The 24183-nt window shown below is 41.2% G+C and overlaps 1 protein-coding gene across 4 annotated transcripts in view; it reads right to left on the reverse strand.

Annotated features, from left to right (window-relative positions):
* The window catches only part of FYCO1 (FYVE and coiled-coil domain autophagy adaptor 1), a 733597-nt gene that overhangs the window by 648155 nt on the left and 61259 nt on the right, over positions 1 to 24183 (reverse strand). For all 4 annotated transcript variants that reach the window (XM_069216428.1, XM_069216419.1, XM_069216401.1 and 1 more), the window contains exon 4: positions 10329 to 10454. In XM_069216428.1, coding sequence (XP_069072529.1) covers positions 10329 to 10454 — 126 coding nt within the window. The remainder of the gene's footprint in view (positions 1 to 10328; positions 10455 to 24183) is intronic.

Below are 24183 nucleotides of genomic sequence, written 5' to 3' on the forward strand. Positions count from 1 at the left end.
CAGCAGCAAAACCTGTTACTTAAAAACTATAATAAACTGTGTTTATTATTGCTTTTTGGTGAAAGGGGCGGGCCACAGGCTTCACGAGCACTGATCGGCAGCGCACAGCACTCCCCCCTCACTGGGCATTTATGTTTGGCCAGCTGTCTTGGGATGGCCAAACACACATGTGCAGTAGGCTCTCTCTAGCCGGACTGGAGAGAACAGGCATAGGCTCCAAGTCTGCCTGGGTGCTTCCAGCCAATCCTAGCGCTGCTCTGAGCAGCGTCAAGATTGGCCACATGGTAGGCTGAGAGCCTGTGCTTTCAGCCTGCATCAGACGAGCATTGCAATGATGACGGCAGCCGCGCTGACAGCGGCGATGACGAATGTAAGTTTATTATTATTTTTTTCAATTAATTCCCCTTCCCAGTTCCACCCCTGCTCACCGCAGTCCCCCAGTTTGCACCGCGAGCTGCTCCTAATTACAGCATTAGTGGCAGAATTCAACAGAGCAAGAGTTCAACCAGCAAGAGCTAATCTGAGCCTTCTACTTCTGTTTCTCATGGACTCTTGGATCTTTAACTATTTTTAGAGATGCCGAGAAAGAACTCATTTCTGTAGGGCAGCCTGGAATTTTCAATGGCTCCAATCAAAATAGTCTTTAACTTGAGAGTGTATTAAAGATCATTTTTCAAAGTCAGCTAAGAAGGAAAATTATGTTTTTGACTTGTTCTTGGCATAAATATAATTTTGAATCATCTAGCCATACCCCAAGGTATTTGACCGTGTTTTATGGATCAATGAGCAGATCAAACATCCCAGGGGTTAATGGGTGAAAATCCGAGTTTTGCATCCAATTGATATGTCTCATTTTTTCTCCCATTCAGCTAAAGAAAAATGTCCTCATCCTTAACTGAAGGCCCAGTTCACAAACAGCGTCCGCACTTGTGGTGGAGGGTTCACAGTCATGGCGGGATCGCCACAGTCGTGGTGGGATCGCCACAAACAGAAACTGTAGTGTGGAGATCCCACCATGAGTGCAGATATCCAGTCACAAGTGTGTGGCCTCCCCTATGAGTGCAGATGCTCTTAGTGAATCTCACCCTGAGCATATTTCAATAAGGATAGAATATACAAATTAGGAATAATCCCCTGTAACCTAAACATGATTTAAGTGTTACCAGCATATGACTAACATCTAAAATCAGTTTTTTTTTTCACAACATCCAGCTTTGATCTAAGATTTATATTTAGGGGTGATTACACATTTAATAAGTCATCTGAGTGAACAAAGGTTTTCCAGCTGTATATGCATCGGTCAGGCAGAAAAGAAGAAAACAACTGAGTAGCATGTATGTAGTATCAAATTTAAAAAAAGCGAGGTGGCTGTGCAGTAGGTTCGCACTTCCTATTGTATTGGAAAAGTAAGAAACAGCAAATAATGTGTACCAATATATGAAGGTACTGTAACGGGTACCAACACTAGTGAGCATACAGCCACCAAGAATGCAATTGTGTCAGTTGGAAACTCCAAAGACACTTAGAAACCTGATATTGTCAAACTAGGGCACACCAGTCCATTCCTTCTTGTCGTAGAAAACAACAGTTTCAGGTAAGTGTGTGGTAGCAATTCTTCATTGTTCCTTCCAATAGTTCATGAAGAAAGCAGCCATCATAAGTCCAAGAATGCAACAGCCAACACGTTTCGTCAGCAAGACTTTTTCAAGGCTGTGAGATGTAAATGTAAAAGAGAACATATGTTTTCTCAATCAGATATGGCATATCATGAGCAGAGGATCCAGATTAATAAAGTCCACAGCACCAGAGATCTGTTTACATAAGTGCTACAGGTGTATGACGCGTGTGCATGAACAAAATACAAAATTAGAGGATACACGCAAACCCACATGCATAGAACAAAGTCCCGATTGGTATAATAGAAAGCCAATAAAATTGAAGACACCAGTGACCACAATGGAACACTGTGAAGTAAATAGAAAGTAAAGCCAACTCCGGGAGATATGTCTCTATATGTACATCACAAAAAGTAATGTTAAAAAGGAAAAGAGTAAAAAGAAAAAGGAAGGTAATAGAAGGGAAACCTACCCCGAGATTTGGTGTATAGAAATAATGTCCAAGCAAGTTTTGTGTACGTGAAAATACAGCAAAAACAGGTGGAGAATGCCAAAGACGTTCGCACATTGACATTGGCTCGTCAAATGTTCATATGTAATAGTCTTTTTCGAGCAATCGTTAGTAATGGGTGCCAGGCCAGCCGTGCACCTGCCACCTCAGGTGTCAAAGGAACACCCACTGGAACCAGTGAGTGCTAGCTTGTGTAATTCGAACAGAAGGCTAGGGCACACCCAAAGTGTAACTTCGTATGGTAAATCGAAGTGGTGCTTCATGAATTGAATCAACGTCCAGCAGATAGGTGACACTCGATATTTATTTACAGGTGAGCACACAAAGTTCAATTTTCCAATCAAGTGACAACATAAAGTACAAGTCCAAACAGCAAAAACAGCCAACACGGGTTTCGTCTTCAAGACTTTGTCAAGGATGTGAAATATATAAAACATATGTACTCAAATATGAGATGTAATGTAGCTCACAGATAGTTAACATAAAAGTCAGTTTATGTGTGAGAATAGGGAAGAATCAAACCATTAAAACCAATGTGGCCGGATTAATGTCCGATTTAACAATGACTGACAGGTTGATAAGTCATAACAAAATACGAGGGATGCGCATCCAAGGTGGGGAACGTGCACGAACAAAGAGTGCTCCATATACAAGTCACACCCACTGAGGAGACAGTAATAAGAAAAGGGTATAGCAACCCAAAACCAATTAGTATACCAAAAAACACATGAGTATAAGTCTCCCACACACGTTAATAATGCATGTTTACAAAAAGTGTGTGAAGAAAATATATAGGGCAGACAATGCCCCAGGAAGAAAGTATTCTTATTATCGTAAAAGAATGAGAAGTGAATTGGTAAATTTGTAAAAGCGAAAAATTATAGGAGGAATACCTTTGGCTATGCGGATATATAAAAGTCAAAGTAAAATGCAACAGAGTCCCAAGAATCCATTAGGATGATGTAAGTTGATCAATGAGTCAATCAAGTTGAATGTAGTAGCAAAGAAGGGCTATGATAAGCCTAATGTAAAGGAAAAGAGAAAATGTCTAAACCGACTGGCACTGGACCGTAAACATATGTAACAAACTGGAGATATGACAACATAAACATAACCATATGGGTTTTTGTATAAGAACCAAGTGTCTTTAGTGCAGATCCATGGAGGAAAAATCAGTGCGCTGTATAGTAATGAGCAGGCATTTGATAAGTGCCTAAACATGGAAATACTCGTAAGGAATAATGTTGTATAAAAAATTATTATTAAAAGTAATGAGTCCCATCCCCATACGGAGGGAGAACGAACCGTATGTATATATTGTGGACCAAAACACAAACGGTATGTCAGAGGCAACACAAAACATTAAGTATTAAAGGCAAAAATAAAAAAAGCAAAGGTTCACTAGAGCCAAATTCAATGTGGTAGAGTAGATCTAAGGGCGCCAAAAGTAATAGGTGTAATGGTAATAAGAGCGAAAACGCGCTGTGAAAGCGATCAGTTAAAACCACACATAATACTGTGGTGCTAGCCTGTTGACTGTAAATGTGTCACACTTAAGATAAAGCCGAAAATAGTGAAAAGCTGCTGTTTTGTTAAATTGAAATAAATGGTGCCAAAGAAATGCAAACAGGCATAGATGCCAAAATACAAGGGGCAGAGTGGGGCTGGGAGCACCCAATGATGAGGGTGTGTCGGTAATTAGAGTGCGAACGCGTTGTCAACGCGATCTGTAAAAACCACAAATTTAGTAATGTAATGGTGCTGGCGGGTAGATAGTTGGTATGTCGAATGCACATTGGAAACTGGAAAAAAGGGGCATGGACGCTATTTATACTAAGTAAAATAAACGGGCATTGCTAGGTAGAGGAGTCGCGTTAGTACACGTGCAGAATCTTACCTAGTAGTAGTAAAAGTATACCCGTGCAGGTCGCGTATTTAAAGCCTGGCATGGGAGGGAGGAATGGAAATCAAAAAAGGACTCGGAACAGAAAAAATGAAAGAAAAGAAGGTGCAGAGTACATATTTTGAATATGGACTTACCAATTATCAAAGATGTGGACAATCCAAAAGTAACATGTCTTTTTACAATGGCAAAAATCAGTAAAGGATTAGAATAATACGGTTTCAATATTTATAATTACTTAAGACATTTGTTAAGTTGGTAAGAAGACATGCCGTCCTCCAAATTTGCGCCATTTGGCAGTAGGTAAAAGCAGAAGTACATAACGACAACAGATATGCAAACAGTAGAAAAAACAGATCATTGCATTCAATTAATAGTAGCAGCAATGTCATACATCCGAGGGGAGATTATAGAAAGGTGTGTAAGTCTTTGTCAATGTTAATCCCTTCCTCCACGGCTCGGAGTCTGATGATCCAGCTACTCTCTAGCTGTCTCAAAATTCGGGTTCTGTTACCACCCCTGGGTAGTGTGTTGACCACATCTATACCATGCATGCTAATGCCCAAAACCTCACGTTGTCCATGTTTGGCGTTGTAGTGAACCGCAAAGGGGTAATTAACATTGTTGTTACGAATGGCTCTGATATGTTCTTGTAGTCTCTCCTTCAGTGGTCGAATGATGCTGCCCACGTAAATGAGGTTGCACATGCAAACTATGCAGTAAACCACGAATTTGGTATTACAATTAATGAACTTATTGATCCTATATGTAACTGGCGTGTTGTATTGAAATTCAATCAATTTGTCTTTAATAAAGCAACACATGTTGCAATGTCCACATTGGTAGGATCCATGTGGAGCTGTAGGTAACCAGGTCTCTTTGTTGTCAGGTAGTAGAAAACTATGACACAGAAAATTGCGTAGGGCCGGTCCCCTGCTGTAAGTAATACTCAGATTTTGAGGGAGATTTTTATTGAGGTGCCCATCAGCTAGCAGGAATGACCAATGTTTTTTGAGAATTCTGAATATATCTGAGCTAAGTGCGTTATAAGGAGTGATGAAAGAGAGAGGTCTGGTTGTTTCCCTCTTTTTGGTAGAGGAAACCAATAGTTCAGATCTTACTACATGATTGATTCTATTGTTAGCTCGTCGTAGCGTGTTGTGCAAAAAACGTGTATTCAAAAGTTTTAACTCTTCTTGAAAAACCAAATTTTCACTACAGTTTCTCCTGATCCTAGTCAGCTCCCCATATGGTATGGCATTGATTTGCGATGCGGGATGTGAGCTGGTGGCATGTAGTATGGAGTTGCATGCTGTCGTTTTTCTGTAAAGTTTGGAACAGATTTTGTCGTCTTTAATGTATAATGTGAGATCTCGAAAGTTCACATATGCCGTACTGTGTTCCATAGAAAAGGTGATATTGAAGGTATTGGTGTTAAGATGATGTAGGAAGAGCCCAAAAGCATCTAGGCTCCCTGACCAAAAAAGGAGGACATCATCAATGTATCTGCCCCAATAAAGAATGTGTTGTGTTAAGTTTGTTGGACATTCCTTCCAAATATGGGACCATTCAAAGAAACCCATGTAGAGATTAGCAAAAGAAGGGGAAAATTTCGCCCCCATTGCCACCCCTTGGATCTGTCTGTACCATGTCCCATTATGTACAAAAATGTTATTGTCCAAAACCAATTCAATCAAGTCAAGAAGCATGTTAGAATGTTCTAAAAATGCTGAATGGCATGTAAGCCCATCTCTCTTGGTAAGCAAGTATATAGTGATAGATGTCCATCTGTCCACTCAAAGTCGTTGAGTTTACCGAGAAGATCTTTTGTATCTCTGATAAAAGAGGGAAGGTTGATGACCAAAGGTTGTAAAAATAGGTCGATGTATTCAGAGATTCTTTCCGTCGGTGAACCAATACCAGAAATGATGGGTAAGGTTCTAGTATGAGGAAAATTTGCTACCTCACACTTACCTTCAACTGTTGTTTTCTACAACAAGAAGGAATGGAATATTATGGTGTGCCCTAGTTTGACAATATCATGTATGTAGTATCATGGGCTGATGTTTACCTGTAGAAAGTGAAATAAGGTGTAAGATGATAGGGCCTCAAAATGGGAGTCTCATATATCACAGGGAGTTTAATCCTATAACTAGGCAAAAGAGCTCTCCTTATTTTATATATAAGTGCCTCATAATATGAATTACATTAAAGGATCTTCCTCTCGAGAATCCGATTATGTTTAAGCACAAAGACAGCACTGTTTCATGATTGATTCTACTGAATTAAAGTTGTTTCCTCTAGGGAGCTTTAATCTCTAATTCCTCTAAAGCCTTTTTGACCCACATACTTGATTAGGCTTCTGTCTGTGTTGTAAACTGCATTCAATATGATTCAAGGTGTTTGGGGGGAGTAGGTTCTGTATGCATAGATCATCACACAGCAGAAGAGTTGGACTTCAGACTAACATTTCATATTATATGTTGCAGGTGAATCATTTCTAATCACATGCACATGTAGCTGTAGTGTTAGCCTATTAAGAAAAGGTTTATCGTACACCGTATTTTAGATTGTTCATTTCAGAAGACTCTATACTAAATGTTGCTTGTTTACTCTCTTTAGAATGTGAATGCAAGAGCAAATCCATTCTCGGTCAAAGAAAGAGCGCTATACAATGATGTGCACTTCTCCTTTACCCCCGGTCTTCTCTGAAGTTCTTAGCCCTGTCAGAGTATAAGGCAGGTGAAACAGAGTAACATTGAAGTCCAGAAATATCTGCAGTTGAACTGTGAGTTTGACAGGATGTGCCAGAATCAGAGATTACTGAGGGAGGGCTTTAAGTTGAGTGAAGTAATTGCAGAGGCACCAATATCCAAACCTCAGCCAGTATAAGCCTGCGGTCCATATCTGGGATGAAAAGGGACTACTAACATCACAGGCCTGATAATAAATGTGTTAACAGTTACAGCTTAACTAACAATATTATCCAAATGGGAAACACCTACAATAAGTAACTGATATGGGAAACTATGGCATATACTGTACATGAAAAAAATCTTCCATGCTTTCTTAAAGAAAGAGTGGTGCTTCAGGAACATACAAGGCACAGACATACCCAGTATCATCAAGGGCTCTACGGATAGTCTCATTCTTAATCACAATGGGTTAAGTGTTGGTCTTTTGGGGCAGGCAGATTTACTAATTGCACTCCAAGCTTAACCACATGGGGGAAGGTATTGGGTTTGCATGAGTCAGATTTATAATTACCACCCCAAACTTAACCACATTAGTGAAAGCGTTCGACTTTGTGGTGGTAGATTTACTATACTTTGAGGGTTCATAATTAACTACTTCTACAAAATTAAGTATCACATTACAGTAAAAAAATATACTTTAGAAGAATCACTTTTAGATATCCCAAACAAAACACACAATAAGCGATAAATAAGCTAAATTAGAAGTAGACAAAAAATAAATTAATTAATACATGTAAAATACAGAATTTAAAATAAAATATTTAAATAAAAGATTAATGTTTTCAGACAAGTAAAAATTCAAATATAAATGTAAAATAATGTTATGATACTATAATATTAAAAAAGACATTTAAGTGAAAGTTAAAAAGCAAACATATTGCAAGAACATCCTTGTTTAAAAACAATTTAAAAAAAAGTTATATTATTATAAATATTGTAAGATAAAAACATAATACTAACAAACACAAATATAAACTATAATCACAACAATCACATGCTCTCTTTGTGGGGACCTGTGTTTCACTATAGTTACATATCACTGTGGGGACTTCAACATGCCTATCATCACACACTATCTCTGCTAGAATTTAAATATTACGATAATCAATCAATCAACATTTATATAGTGCAGCAGTGTCACCTCTAGGGTATCTGAGCTCTGTAACTGTAGGGACTTGAACATGACTAACAGCGTGTGGTATGCCAGCAATGACTTGAACATGATTATCATCACACGCTATCTCTGTGGGGACTTGAACATGACTATAATAACACACTAGCTCTGCAGGGACCTGAACATGACTATAATAACACACTATCTCAGCAGAGATGGACAATGCCTCTACCACACTAGCTTGACAGAGACTTGACTATGTCTCTCACATACAAGCTCTACAGAGACATGAACATGACTATAATTACACTCTTCCTTTGTGGAGATCAGTGTTTCATTATTATATATATAAGCACACACTATCACTGTGGGGATGTGAACATGACTATAATCACATGCTATCTCTGGGGGAAGGATGTAAACATGCCTATCATCACACACTATCTCTGCAAGGACTTAAGCATAACTATCATTATACACCATCTCTGAGGGGACATGACATGATTATAATCACACACTATTACTGTGGTGACTTCACCATGGCTAACATCACACACTATCTCAAGTGAGACGTGAACATGACTCACACCCTAGCTCTACAGAGACTTGAACATGATTAGCACATACTAGCTCTGCAGGGACTTGAACACAACTGTAATCACACGCTATCTATGTGGAGACCTGTGTTTCACTATAATCACACACAATCACTGCGAGGACTTCAACATGCCTATTGTCACACGCTATCTCTGAGGGAACTTTAACATGATCATATTCCCACCCTGTAACTGCAGGGACCTGAATATAACTATCATTGTGCAGTATCACACTAATGGCTTTAACATGATTATCATCACACACTATCTCTGTGCGGACTTGAACATGACTATCATCACACATTGTGTCAAGTGAGACATGAATACAACTGTCACGCACTATCTCTACAGAGACTTGAACATGGAACTAGCTCTACTTAGACTTGAACATGAGTATAATGACTATAATCACACACTATTAATGTGTGGTCTTACAGACACATGAACATAACTATAATCACACACTATCACTGCAGGGACTTCTACATGCTTATCCTCACACACTATCTCTGAGGGAACTTTAACATTACCATAATCCCACACTGTAACTGCAGGGACCTGAACATGACTATCATTGTGGGGTATCACAGTAATGGCCTGAACATGATTATTATCATACACTATATTTGTGAGTATTTGAACATAACTATAATCACACACTATGTCAGCCGGGACTTAACATAGTGTGTGAAAATAGTTATGTTTAAGTGAGACATGAATACGACACACATACTAGAGCAGCAGAGGTTTGAACATAAATCACATCCTTGTTCTACTTACACTTGAACATGACTACAATCCCTATAATCACACACTATCTCTACGGGGACTTGTGTTTCAATACAATCAAACACTATCACTGCAGGGACATACTATCTCAGTGGAGATTTAACCATCACACTCACACACTAGCTCTACAGACACTTGAACATGACTATAATCACACACTATCTTTGTCAGGGCGTTGGCTTCATTATAATAACATAATAATATCACTGTGAGGATGTGAACATGACTATAATCACACGCTATCTCTGTGAGGATATAAACATGCTTATGATCACACTACTTCTGCGGGGACTTGAAAATGACTATCATCAAACACTATCTCAACTGAAACATGAACATGACTTTCACACACTAGTTCTACAGAGACTTGATCATGTATTTTACAAGCTAGCTCTACAGAGATTTGAACATAACTATAATCACAAACTATCTCTGTGGGTACCTGTGTTTCACTGTAATTACACACAATTACTGCACGGCCCTCAACTTACCTACCATCACACACACTATCTCTGAAGGAACTTTGGCATGACTGTGATCACACACTATAACTGAAGGGACTTGAAAAAGACTATCAAGGTGTGGTATCTCAGCAATCTCTGCAGGAACTTGAACATAACTATTATCACACAGTATCTCTGCGGGAACTTGAACTGTCATCTAGAGGCTATCTCGTCTATTTGAAACTAGGTCTCTTGATTAAATCAGTAAAACCACTGTTCACAAACTACACGAAACAGTACATTTTGGGAAGTGAGATAGCGAACAGGCCAGGAAGTGAGGTTCTGCTCTCCAGATAAAAGTGGTCTAGCAAGAGCAGCTGGCAGCCACAATGTATGTGTAGCTGGCTTCTGCTGCTGCTTCTGCTTTCAGCTAAAAAACAGAACTATCTTGCCAGAAAGACATATTAGGCAGAGAAATCCACAAACTTTCAGTGCATTGTTTATTGTATGCTTGTTTTAACTTTTCTTTTTAAGTGCTATGAAGAACTGGTTACTGATATTAAGTAAAAAGTTTGTTGTTTGTCACCATGATTACTTTACCTCAGATATAGACTTGACAAAACGGATTCCATCATTTGCTCCTTTCTCTTTGGCTAGGCAGTCACAGAAGTAATCCCAATAGTCTTTTCTGTTTCCGAGGAGTGTTAGTTTTTCTTTCTGGTCAAACTTGACAACATCAGAAAAAAATGTGAACATTGAAATGAACAGTATAAGCCACAACAAAATTACTTTCAGAAGCACATAAATGAAATATTTAAACAATCAATTTTGTTGTCTAAATGTTCCTTGAGAAAACGGACATTTAAAAATATCATACTCTTATAGCATCTACTATAAAACATAGGAAGCATGTGTTTGGCTTTTCAATGCAGTGAATGTAATTTCCAATTAGTATTGTTTTAAAATGACAAAAGATAAACTTTATTTTCAATAATAATGCAGTGGCTCCCTTAATTACGGAAACCTTTACCTATCGAGCCATCCTCTCTGAGTATAAGCAACAGTGCAGTACCCATCTGCACTGCACAACAGTTCATCAAGAAAAAGTGTCTCCTGGTGGAATGTACTGCGTTTGCACCTGTAGCAAAAATGCAACCAACATCTGCCATTTGTCCTTTATTTCTTATAGTGGTTGAAAACCACTGTTAATTTACACCCCCAGCACATGGGAAGCAGCGGTGCTAAGTGTTTTATACATTACGCAGGCATTATACATAGATGACATGTTCCACATGCCTAAGGCAGTGCAACATGCCAGATCTTCAGTGGAACCTGTCGTTCATGCAATCCATCCTCTATCAGAAGCTGTCATATGGAATGAGGGACCCTCTCCAGCCACATCCCAGCTTCTGACTGGGCAGAGACTCATGGTCCTTACGGAAAATAACTGGAAGTTATCAATTAATATGCATGAATGAAAGCTGCCACTTTGCAGGTGGCAGTGACCATCGTCGCTGCTCACAAGGTCTGTGGTTTATGGGCGCTCATGGTAGCAGGTAGTTTGCCGGGGGGGCATGGGAGGCAATGACAGGGTAAGAGCAAAAAAAGAAAAGGGACTAATTTGGTTCCCTGGACACAAGAGTCACATACAAAGGCTATGTTCATACCCAGATGCTGATCCCACAGTGAATCCTTATTCAACATAGGTTTTTATACACTGGGATTTGACTTTCCTTGTGACAGAGAAATGGGAATAAACCAACTCCAAAAACTCAGGCCTGGGTTCTGGGAAACACCAGGATTGTATTAATCTGAATAACGAAGATGGGTGTAAATAGAATAGTGGCTTGTAAAATGGACTACAAGTGGGTGGGACACAGGTGCAATCACCAGACCAAATTAGGTCAGAAGGAATGCACAAGTTGTTAGCCTTTAGGACCAATGCCACCCAGAGCATCACACAGCGCAGATGTTGTGTAATGACTGAATATTAGTTATAGATTACACACATCGCAGACTGCTTGTGTAGCAGAGGAAATGGTGTGTGAATTTAGAATTGCCGGTCCAGGGATGCCAGCAATGAAGACCAATAAAGAGAAGGGCCACTCAAGCAAGACTCACCCAATCATTTTTATCCATGTGTAATCAAAATGTGCTCCTTGCCAGCATAGGTTCACACTCACACTTTATGGTTACAACTGAGGATTAAATCGATATGCAGGATAAACCTGTAATCACGATAACTGTACCACATTAGAGTCATTCTGTATTAACTACATGACATTTATGCCACCATTTTGTTTTCCTACAAATGCATGCACAAAGGCTCTAGGTGAGCCAAGATGCTTGGAACTTGCAGCAGATAAATTAGCCTGCCACCATATTCCAAGGTTAGCTTTGAGCAACCACTAGCTTGCCTACGCAACCATCCTTGATGGCTGTCCATTCAAAATAGTGGTCCATGAGTGAAATATTTTTTAACAAGCTGTATGTTACTGCACAACAGTGGCCAGCTACTGCTCTTTTTAGAATAAGTAACAATGAGAAAGGATAAACCACTAGGTGACACCAGCAATGGTTGTATCGTCTGAGAAATCTGAGGATCAAACTGATACAAGTACATGTACAAAACATATGGATTATTGTCAGTAGCTGAAACACCCAAAAGTCCACTTTCCAGTACACCAATTAATATCCATATAGAATATTGGGCATGGCCAGCAATTTATGCAGTCCAGAGCAACACTGTACCCCTAATTCCATGCGTCAAGGAAAGAGAGGGGGTCTGCACTACATACCTTGCTTTGAGGAATATGCCACCACCCCTATGTTTCAAGAGGAAAAAGAATGATTCAGAAAGGAATTCACTCCAAACTCCTATGGGGACATTTGGAAGATCTGAATATCTAACGTCAGATACAAAAAAATGTTGAGGTGGGAGGAGATTGTATAGGAGGTGGGACATTTCTTTCTTTCTTGCTTCACAAAATGCTTACATTGGTGACCTGATGAAGCAAACAAAAACAGGCATGTCTCCATTCTCTTTAACAATAAGAAAGAAATGAGACTCTGAGCAATGTGTTTGTGCTGCATCAAAATTGGAGCACAATAAACATCCTGAGAGCCTGGTTTGCACCTCTCTTCCCCTAAAGTGCCTGGTCACAGCTCTATATTTCCTTGTATCATAAGACTAGATCCAGATGCCAGACACCAGGTTCCTACATGGAAGATCTAGAGCCCACAACTCTGAGGGGTACAATACAGCGGTTCAAGGCAGTGTTTCAATATAAATGAAGCAGTGACATGAGTTAGAGTACCTCCTTGTACAAATGATCCTTCAACATTGCTTTTCCCTGACGCCCAATTCAAAACAACATTTCATCCAAAATCACCCCTTATGCAACATCTAAGGAAAAACTCTTTGATCAACATGTAGTCTCTCTTTAATGTGTCACACAATCTACCTTGTATGTCTTAACTGACCTCTTCTTTAGGGCATGCCTCATGTACACTCTCCACCAGAGAACCAACTTTGGTACACCTGAGGTGAAGTTCCATTAGATTTATCAAATATTAAAGAAGCTACATTTTCTCTCCTATTGCCACCCAACCTGCTCACCTGACACACCTCAATCTTCAAGAACAATGACACTGTTCTTCACTATAGCCACCCTGTGGTGGCTCCAAAATGTGCTGTACTCCTTCATAATGTGATGTGGTTTGCATTGAATAACCTAATCCCAGGCATTCACCCTAAACCTCTTCACTAAGTGATAATTATGATAAACCCTTTCCTTGCATTCCAGTTTCTTCTCATCTTCTTCTTTAATTGCATTATGGTCAACATTCCAAGCCCAGCCATGGTAATCCAAATCTTAAAATAGCCTAGTGGTGTGGTGCTTTAAAAGGCCATCAGTGGAACATCATGCATTGTTTTATTTGAAGGAGGTCAAAAACATAACTACTCCCATATCACAACGGATCATTTCCATACCTAATCAATCACAAAATACAACTGATATTTTAATGTTAAGAACTCCTTTTGGTTCTACATGGGATGACTCCTTTACTAAAAGCGCATAATTTTCGCAAGGGTGATAAACCTTAAAGTGCCTTTCTGTGCCACAGTAAATCTATAAAAAAAAAAACATAACCAGCATAGCCAATATTAAAAATACTTAAATTAAATGATTTCTTAACTGGTAAAGCACAAACTCTGAGAATACATTTTGTTTTATCCACTGGTATTAAAGAGCTGAGGTTTGTACATCCAAAAACATATGTAATTTGATTTCAACCATTTGCCAGCAGAATTTTGTAATAAAGAGGTCTGCATATCTTCTGAGACTTTACAGTCAGTCCTACCCCATTTTCATTGTTCACTCTGCTTATTGTGTTATTAGGAAGTGATGCATTTCCCTAGGGATGCTATCATAAAAGTCCTGATAAAGAACATGACACTTAAATGGGAAAGACGTGCTTCCAGAATGGTCTTAAAATGTGTGCATCAACAAAACACGTACTGCATGTTCCCCGGCCACAGCCACGCTGATATGGTTAGGAAGATTTTCCTTTACATCATGGGCAGTTTATTTAGCTCTTTCTATACCCACATAACACATACTCCATATCTTCTCTCCCAAGTACATAACAAATCTTTACAGTGGAAGTTGAAATATGAAGTTAAATATGAATACCTTTACCAGATGAGAGTTATCACACGTACTCAGCAATTCCCACAGGAATACATCACATATTATTAAATTTCGTCCCATATCTATTCCTAGCTTAATGTATCTCCATTGCAGTAAATATTTTTTATTAAACAACCCCTTGTCAGGATCCCATAATGTTATTGTATACCAGAAAAGGACATTAAGTTCCCTGTTTCCTGTATCTATCTTAATTTCATCACACCCTCTCCAACCACTCCTCGAATCTCATGCCCTACTCTCAGCAGGAACTATAAGCTTTTCCACAATGGGACCTTGCCTTCAATTTTATTTAGCCTTAACCATTTACATAACTCAAGATGAATCTATCCTACATATTAATGGAGTCAGAATCAAACAATTTTAAAACTTTTACAGGTTTGAAACTAACTATGAAAATTGCAAGGGCTGTATTCCTCAGACAGAAGAACCCTCATTAATTTTCTAACTTGATCTCTCTACGTCTTTAACTGCAGACTGAAAACGCTATTTTCAAATAGAGATGCCTATAAATAACCTAGTCCTGCGTGACTTATAAGTCAGGGGGTGACATGAGTGAACTCCTACCGATCAGAAAGATGCCCTCTCAATACACTACGCGAGCCATAATATTAACATTTATATCACTTTTCTTTACCAATGTAAAATACTCACATATTGTTCCACAGAATTCTGAGAAAAGCATAATTAATCTTTTGTTATTCACAAGCATGTTGTACCAAGAAAACACTTCTTCTCCTACTTTCCCTTTTAACTGTAACACTACATTCTGCTGAGCTCAACATACTCAAATATGCACACTCATCTCGTTTCATGTGTGAAATGAACCTCTTTTCTCATCAACAATACACTGCACTGCATGCAAAACATAATGCATTGTTTTCCATATGAGCATAACTTCAGGATTTGATCTTTCATTCAATGCATTGTTAGTTATGCATCCCAGGAAATTACTGTTAATGTGGAGAATGGTATTTACCAAGATCATTACTACTGCACAATTATGAATTCATGAGGTAGAAATTATCCCTAAAATGTGATTTCACAATTTGCGCACCTGATTCTTTCACGTTAACTGCATTCAGATCCTGTGAGAAATTGAGTTGTTGATTGAACAAGGAGTGGCCCCTGGTCAAGCAACAGCACAATACCTTTTAGGATGTACTGCAAAATGTCACTATCTTGTATCTTGGCACACAAGCAGTCAGGTGTAACTTAGAAGCAATGTGTGAATTATTTATACAATACACAAACAGTATTGAAGTGAAAATACAACACAAGAAAAATCCCACACCAATTTAGAATGATAGAGTAAACTTTTAATTCATTTTTTGACACCAAAACGACAAATATCTAATCAGTAGAATCAACGCTAAGAGTTTTTAAAGCTTAAGGCAGAAACTTGCACCTAAAAGATCAAAGGGCCAACCTCGGACCTCTAGTCATGCGAGACTGGGTCAAAGTCCAAAACATGGCCAGCCGCAATGGATCTCGAGTAGGGCACAAAAAGTGAATTGGGCCTGGTCTGCGCTTAACTTTGGATTTAGAAGATTTTTATTTTAAAGTCTTCTGAGAAGGTAATGTTCAGAGGAGCAAGGGTCAGGCAGTATCAGTGGATAAAGTGACATTGTCAGGAAGCTGCTGGTTGAAGTCCGGTGACATTTTTGTATGTTCAGACTTAGTCACTTTTCTGGAAGTCGAAAATCTCCAGTAGAATAAAGTTGGCGGCTGTAGATGACAAGAGTTCCATGAGGCCTGATACCCCTTTGCTGACGGACCCCTAAGCTGGATTTGCTGCTGCCGAGAAGAATGTAGTAGGAGCTGCAGCAAAGTCAGGTTGGCTGACTATGCACCCTGGGCAGACAGACAAGCAGATTGGCCCTGGTCTCCTCTTGGTTCTCAGAGCTATTTTTAGCATAGAACATTTTAAGTCTTAAGTTTTGGGTTTTGGCTATTTGGGCCCTTTTAACACTACCACCAAGGGTCCAGGACAACTTGAGGGGATTGGACTCACTCAGGTTGGGCCCAGGTACAGATTCAAGATGGCTGGAGCCTTTTCTGTCACTGAGGCTCTGATCAAGGCCAGTCAACTTGCCAATGGAGTCCCTCGGGTAGTCCAGGTTTCAAGTGTTGAAAAATGGCTCAAGCGGGGGGTAGACCTCTGAGTGTTCAAGGCAGACTACAGTCAGGAATGCAGTACTTGCAGGTGCAGCAAAGCTGCCTCCTAAAATATATGTCAAGCCACAGCAGCAGGCAGTCATCTGAGAGTCCTTCCACATGTCCAGAAACTGAACTGGGTGGGTCTGAGGGTTCTATATTTATACCTGGTGCCTCCAATGAAGTAGATGTTTCAAGAGAATTCCCTTTGAAGTGTTTGAGGTTTCCTGCTTCCACTTCACTGGCTCCAAGCTGGCTGCATGAAAAATGCAGGGGTGTCAAGTCCTCTGTGTGAAGGCAGAGCACTGCCTATTTAATTTCAAGTGGGGCCGTGCTTAGCTCTGCCCGCCATCCTGCCAGTTGATGGCCCATTCAGTCACACCAAATCCCCCCATTGTGTGGCTTTCTAGGAACAATAAATAAAGTCCCACTGCATTCTACACCCAGTCATGTGACCCAGGATGTAGTGTTATTTACGTGTTGACCACTGATGTTGTGTCACACTACTTTGCACCTGGCTTAACTGCCTATTGTCACTTTAGTGGTCACTGGTAATAGACTCCATTTTGTATTCGGCCTAGACTCCATTTTGTGTTCAGCTTAGCTTCACCACCATGTTAAAGTATTTTTCCGTGCTAAGATGTTATGCCAGAAGATGTCTACTTCTGCGTGTTTTTCTTCTCACCGAAGAGCTAGGACTGGTACACGATATGTAGGAGGTAAGCAGTCTGTACGATAGGACCGTACCAAGCTGGTGTTTATCACAGGCAAGAGAACCGTTTGACTTTGGGAGGGGTGCCTTGGGAAGGTGGCCAGCTCTCGATGCATTCCTTTCAAAGTTTACCTAAACTAGCCAGCATTTTTAATATTTCCATCTGAGAGGAGGGTTTCTTCTAGAAGGCCCTTTCCATGGTTGTTTAAGGTATAAAAAGGTGGTCCTGCTCAGTAGCGATGAATTCCAATATCTTAGGTTAGGATTGGACGTCAAATGCCTGACATTTGTCCCGTGAGGGTGAGGATCTCTTTCTCGCAGTTGAACGGGGTCATCTTCTTGCTGGCATGAGAAAGATGAGGCACCTGACAGGCCCTACGGAGATGAATCTTTATTAATTATTTCCTTTGCATTGCATATGAATATATATCGATATACCAATATAAGAATTTGTATCCTTGCATGTATATATTTGCTGTTAATAGATTGAAGATTCTTTATACATGGTCTTCGTTGTTGTGCACATTTTGAAAGTGCACTTTTTACTATTCAAATCTTCCTTCACGAATCTTGCAAAAAGCTATAATAAATGTCTTCTTCAGACTAAGAAGTGCATTCCAGAGAATCTTTTCGACTCTTTTCAGTGTGTATATCTTGGCTCAGTCAAAAGTAAAGCAAACCACAGGAGCAAGCACCAAATATTTAGGCCAGGAAATGCCAACTGTCTAAACATGACATTTTCAAAACTGTAACAAACTCTGACTAAACAATTAAAGAGGATTTTTAATTACAACTTCTCAGAAAACAAACACAAAATGCTAACCTGTTCCCTAGCACATATTAGCGATTATTACATTTTTAAGGCCACCAAATGTTATCCTAAGGGGGATGTAGCCAACCATTGGGGAAGATGGCTGCCACTTAGCGCAGTTCTTACAATCCACCCCACAAATCCTGCAACATCCGATAAACATAATCTGCTCCCCAGAGAAGCTATGGCCATGACTTCAGGGCCGTAACTCCTGGGAATTTAGATGATGCAACATTGGTGACACTAGGTGTCCCCCAAGAGGAGTGGCGAAGCCGGGCCTGTGACATAGAGAGCGGCCATGGCATCGAGTGAGTGGTGCAGCTGCAAGGAGAGATCTGATGATTCCTCAGGCGCTCAGCTGCAGCGATTAAAGAGAGCGCGGCTCTGGAGAGACTGTACCAGATCTCAAGGGAGAAAGTGCTAAAGGGGGAAGGACCCATTGCAGTTAATGGAAGCCTCGCAGATTGATAAAGAGACCTGCCGGAAAGGTAGGACCTGGAGCGACTGCCACGTGCGGCCCCACAAAGGTCTGACAGCCATAAAGGCTACACGAAGGGGCTGAACACTGTCAAATACAAGCACTATCGAGCCCCATGCAGACTGTGCAGAGAGCGAACAACAGCACCCACTAAGATACTGATCCCGGCAGCAACAGTGGTTGCTACTGTGAATTTAGAAGTAGGTGTTTCATGTATGTCTCCGGGCCTTGGGAACACAAATTTAAGACTGAGGGAGTGCAGCTGTTGGCAGCTTCCTATATTCATGTGTGACATGACACACCGGGGCCTAAATAGACCACAGATGGGTGATAACTTTAAAATGAATGTGGGGTCTCTGATGGAAGACACCTGGAGGTAGTGAGCCAATCATACTAAGGCCGCAATCACCAGCAGTGACTGATACCCTGCAGTGGTGATATAACCTTGAGAATTAAGAGTAAAAGCATATCCCTATTGTGCAAATGAGGCACACTTGAACCCAGTGGTGATAAAACTGCAATCAATCACCACAGTTGAATCAGAAACCGGAAGACAGCGACTAGGACGCTTGCCCAACAAATCAATGAGCAACAATCCAGATTCCAGGTGTTCCACCAGACAGAGACAGTGAGTGCCTGGGTTTCGCCCTGGTCCTCTGACATACTCTTTAAAGGTATGTGATGCCAGACCGTGCTCACAACTAACCATGACGACAAGAGCTAATGGAGCTCGCATCACTCAACAAACTAAACTAGAGAATTGTGTGCTCCCGAAGGAGACTGCTGAAATCCCGACGTCAGTGCAATGTCTCTATCACCGAATCATTCAACTGAGGAGGGGGAACCCTCACACTCCAGGACACCATGGCAGCCATTACTGGAGTACGTACCTAGAAAATAAAATTGTCTCAGTCTCTACTGAAATTACATTGGTAAGAACAGAACTCCGAAATATGGGATCCAGAGTTTCAGAGGTTAAAGAAAATGTCACCCCCCCTCCAGTATGAAAAACGCAACCCTGAAGACCCAAGTCGCCGAGCTGCGAACAGTAACTAAAGTGCTGGAGGACGGAATGGAGGATTTCGAAGGATGCTCCAGAAGAAATAATGTGCGGACCATCTGGGTCCCAGAAAAAGATGAGCGACAAGTGGTCAACCTCTTTATAGAAGACTTAATCAATAACAAGCAATAACAAAAAGGCCTCTCTAACTATGTCTCGATGGAGAGGGCCCTTCGAGTTCCAAGCAAGCCACCCGTGCCAGGGTTACTGTCGCGTGGGCTCTCATTATTCTAAATGAGACTACTGGATTTCTAGGTAGCAGGGTTGTTCCTGGTGTGGGGGACTAAGTCTTACCCACTTGGAAGGACCACTGTCACCCCAAATCCGGTTTTGCTCCGGCTAACTAGCAGTGCCTCATTTCTCCCAAGGGGACGAGATGATTAGGCTGTTTTGCGCATGACATCTTTGGAACTTCTCAGGGAAGTCGTGGTCACTCAGATCCAAACAAGCTCTCTCATTTACAGTATGATTTCATATACAAATGACAAAGGCAGTTTGAGTTTTATAGATTGTTTTAATAAAACGACTGCATTTTAGATATTAAGGCGTGAGCCGGCATAAACAGAACAATACAACACAGTAGGATTGAAATAGTCACGAGGAGAGTGAAACATAAGAATAACGCTATCACGGTGTTAATAATTTCTACTCTCCCTCAGTTCGTTCTATTTCAAGCACAGCATGTTAAGCTTCTAACTTGCCTTTCAGATTCCCCAGGAAGACATAAACCCTCATACCTGAGCAAAGGCCTGTGATCTGGTTCAGTATCTGCAACAAGGCATTCAGCGTCTAGCTGTGGTTCCCTGGTCGGAATCTCCCTCTTGCGTGTTTTGGGACAAGGAAGTGTTTTTATAACTAACATGTCAGCGTGATCACAAAATGTACCTACGCAAGAACGCCAAAGACTAAACTCCTACCACGTCTATCGGCAATGTACCAGACTGTATCCTTGACTGAAGCCCAGAGCGAACAGGAATGTGTTATTGAGGACTCCAGTGCTGAAGTAGGCTAAACAGTGTGATATAAAAAAAAAAACAAGACCGTAGAACTGGTTATTTGAAAAATAACAGTACGAAGCCGAATAAAAAGCATTTAGAGCAAAGTGCACAGAGGTTCTAAGCTGCGAGCAAAGGAATAAAATACATCCAGGGCAAAGTGCACAAAGGCCTAAAGCCTGAAGCCAACGCGCAAAGGATACATAAAACTGACCACACTACATTATCTCCTCATCCAATTATCACCAAGATCTTAAATTACAGTGACCCAGATGTCATCTTACAAATGGCATACATGGCTCCCCCACTTACTTATGAAAATGCAGCCATAATCTTTTTCACAGACTTTACACTGAAGGTTCAATGCATAAGATGAAGCTTCTTGGACGTCAAGTGAGCCTTTAGAGAGCAGGAGATAAAATAATTGATGATTTTTCTGGCAAAACTAAGAATTGTGGCAGAAGGGAAATTATGGTATTTTGAGAAAGCTGAGGATGCTTGGGACTGGGTTCATGGTTGGAGGACAGTGGGTGGTCCAGGGTCAGGGCCCCGAGGGGGATGAAAACAGCGAGACAAGAAGCCACCAGAGACACCAAAGAACAGTCCTGACACACCACAGCTGAAATCCTAAGAGGAGATGACTCAGGCAGAGCATATATTTTGTGCGCTATGTTGGTGACAATGGGCAGAGCTACAGATAATGAGTGTCATCGATGTTGGGGCTCCTTTTTTCACATCTTGTGGTGTTGCCCAGTGTTACAGGGATACTGAACATTGATGCTTAATTGTATTAATTTTGCAACCGGACACGGTTTGGAACTTGACGCCAAATGGTGCCTCCTTACTACTTGGTATGCCTGATCTGCGCCATAAAGAACATCTCTGGGTCACCCTGGGAATATTGTGGCAAAGTGCAATATTTCACGGCTTTTGGGAAAGGAGTTGCAGCCAAGCCTTCAGGACTGGAAAACAGATATGGATTGGTGCATGCTGGCAAAGAGTGGTATACGAAGCGAGGGGGTGCCCCCAAAAGTGGCATAAAGTGTGGGGAAAATGGAATGAATATAGAGGGAACCTATGTGCTGCTCCAGTTGGGCCTAGCACAGACCCTTTGGATGGGGTTTTGACTACAATTTTGAGAAATTAAGGGTTGGGAGAAGCGGAAATCCCTTGGGGAGAGTTGGGAAACTGGGAAGTGAATGTCTCCTCACTGTTCTAAATTTGATAAATGTATTGCAGTTGACTATGCGGTTCTATGCTCTGTGGTGTTGTATGGTGTTAACACTTGAATTGAAAAAGGAATTATAAAAAAAATATGTTTTCCTATGGGAGAGGTAGCCCTCACAGTAGTGAAAAACAAATTTAGGTTTTTTTTACTACCAGGACACGTAAAACCGAAAAGTACATGCCCAGCCTTTTAATTACAGTGCACCCTCCTCGATGGGCTACATAGAGCTTACCTCAGGAGGGACTTATATGCAATAAATGGGAAGTTTAAGGCTTAGCAAGTCAGTGTTGCAGTTTAAAACTGCATGCAGGCTGCAATTGCAAAAGTAGAACATGCTTTGAGGGGCTACTTAAGTGGGTGGCACAATAGGTGCTGCAGACCCACTAGTAGCATTCAATTTACAGGCCCTGTGTATACGGTGTGCCACTCTAAAAGAGACTTATAAGTAAAATAAATACGTCTATCAGGTATAAGCCCATTTTACCATGTTTAAAGAAGAGAGTGCAAGCACTTTAGTGCTGGTTAGCAGTTGTAAAGTGTACAGAGCTGTAGAGCCAACAAAAAGGATGTGAGAAAACAGGGCTGATTGCAGAGGCCCCCTAACTTTTTGCCCCCGTTTTCCACTTTTGGCTGGTGTTTTCCTGACTCTGATGGTGCCCTGGGTACCGCTAACCAGTCCCAGGGCCTGTGCTCTGTGTAAAATCAGGATGCAAATTAGGCTAATTATAATTGGCTAAGTCAACCTACCTATAAGTCCCTAGTATATGGTAGGGCATGTAGGTTTAGGGACCCCAGCATAGGTAGTGCACCCATAGCTGCACTGCTGAGGTGCCCAGTGTCATTTTAAAGGCAGGCCTGCCTTGCTGGCTGCTTTTAAATTAAAGTTGTATGCAAATTTGACTTTGGAATTAAAAGTAATTCCAAAGTCTTAAACTACCTTATTTTTACATATAAATCGCCCCTAAGGTGTGCCTATGCGCCCCTAGGGCTGGGTGCCATGTAACTGTTTTATAAGCCCTGGTGAGGTAAAAACAGCCAAATTAGTTTTTCCCTCATTGTAGTGAATGGCCTTCATAGGCTAGAATGGGGAGACTTTATTTTAATTTTAAAAGTCCCCTTAAATGACAGATACAAAGAGTTTGATATCAAATTAATTGTTATAATAAATCCCACAACTTCCAGTTGTGGGATTTAATATAACTTGTTCAGGTAAAGAGTTTTAAACTTTACCTGAAAAGTTGCCAATTTCAGCCCTGCATTGTTTTTGCTGCTGTGCTCTGATTGGCCAGCCTCCGGCAGCCTTTCCAGGCTGCATGGATGAGGTGTGAAGTGGCCTGGCTTCACACAAAGAGATGTGCCTGTGGGAGGGAATCTCCCCTCAGCAGATGGTGAGGCAGGAAGTGGGAGGGCTGCCAAACTGGTCTTCAGAGGCAGAGAAGGACATTTGGAGCAACCCAGCAACACCCCCACATCCTGCAACCCCAGACAACTAGGTGCCTCCTTGATTAGATTAGGAGAGGGGTGTGTTTATGATTTTTAGCCACACCAGAGGGTGGGCTCAGCCAGATGTAACCTCCAAAAATCATTTTCAGCCATGATGGATTTTTGAGGAATGTTGCCTCCTGGGATTGATTTTTGCCACCCTTCCCAGGAAGTGGTCATCACAGGGGGAAGGACCCTGCACCTGATTGGAGAACCAGGACCCCCCTGCTTTTCACCCAGGAGCAAGGATAAAACTGGCAGACCTGCACCCACACCTCAGTTCCCTACCAGATCCCTACTGGGAAGAACTACAGAAGAAGAAGGACTGCCCTGCTAGACCTCTGGCCTGCACCTGGAACCTGCACTCAGAAGGACTGCACCAGCTGCACACTTTGGCTTCACCATAAGAAGGACCTTGCCTGGCTTCAACTGGTTCAAGGAGGGACTCCCTGTTTGCCCCAGGTGCAAAATTGCTAACCAGAGTCCCCTGCACCAACTCCTGAAGAAATCAACCAGCTGACCACTGCCCAGTGGCCAAAAAGGAGTTTGCGCCAGGTGCATTCTTGGAGTTGTAGTCTACATCCCCAAGGATCATCTCAGAGCTTCTGGACCCTTGGGGTGAGCTGTGGACCCCAAAAGAACCTTAAAAGAACATCTGGAAGAAGACCCAGAAGTTTGGAGAAGTTTGTAGAAGTTTTGAAAAAAAGCTCCATAGAGAGACCGACCCGCCGCAGCAACTCTAGCCAGCTTGCCTCAACCGCGACCCGGCCTGATTTGCAGGTTCGTCCCGGTGAAGAAAATCTCCAAAAAAGAGACTAAG

The sequence above is a fragment of the Pleurodeles waltl genome, chromosome 2_1 (assembly GCF_031143425.1).
Source record: "Pleurodeles waltl isolate 20211129_DDA chromosome 2_1, aPleWal1.hap1.20221129, whole genome shotgun sequence".
Taxonomy (NCBI): domain Eukaryota; kingdom Metazoa; phylum Chordata; class Amphibia; order Caudata; family Salamandridae; genus Pleurodeles; species Pleurodeles waltl.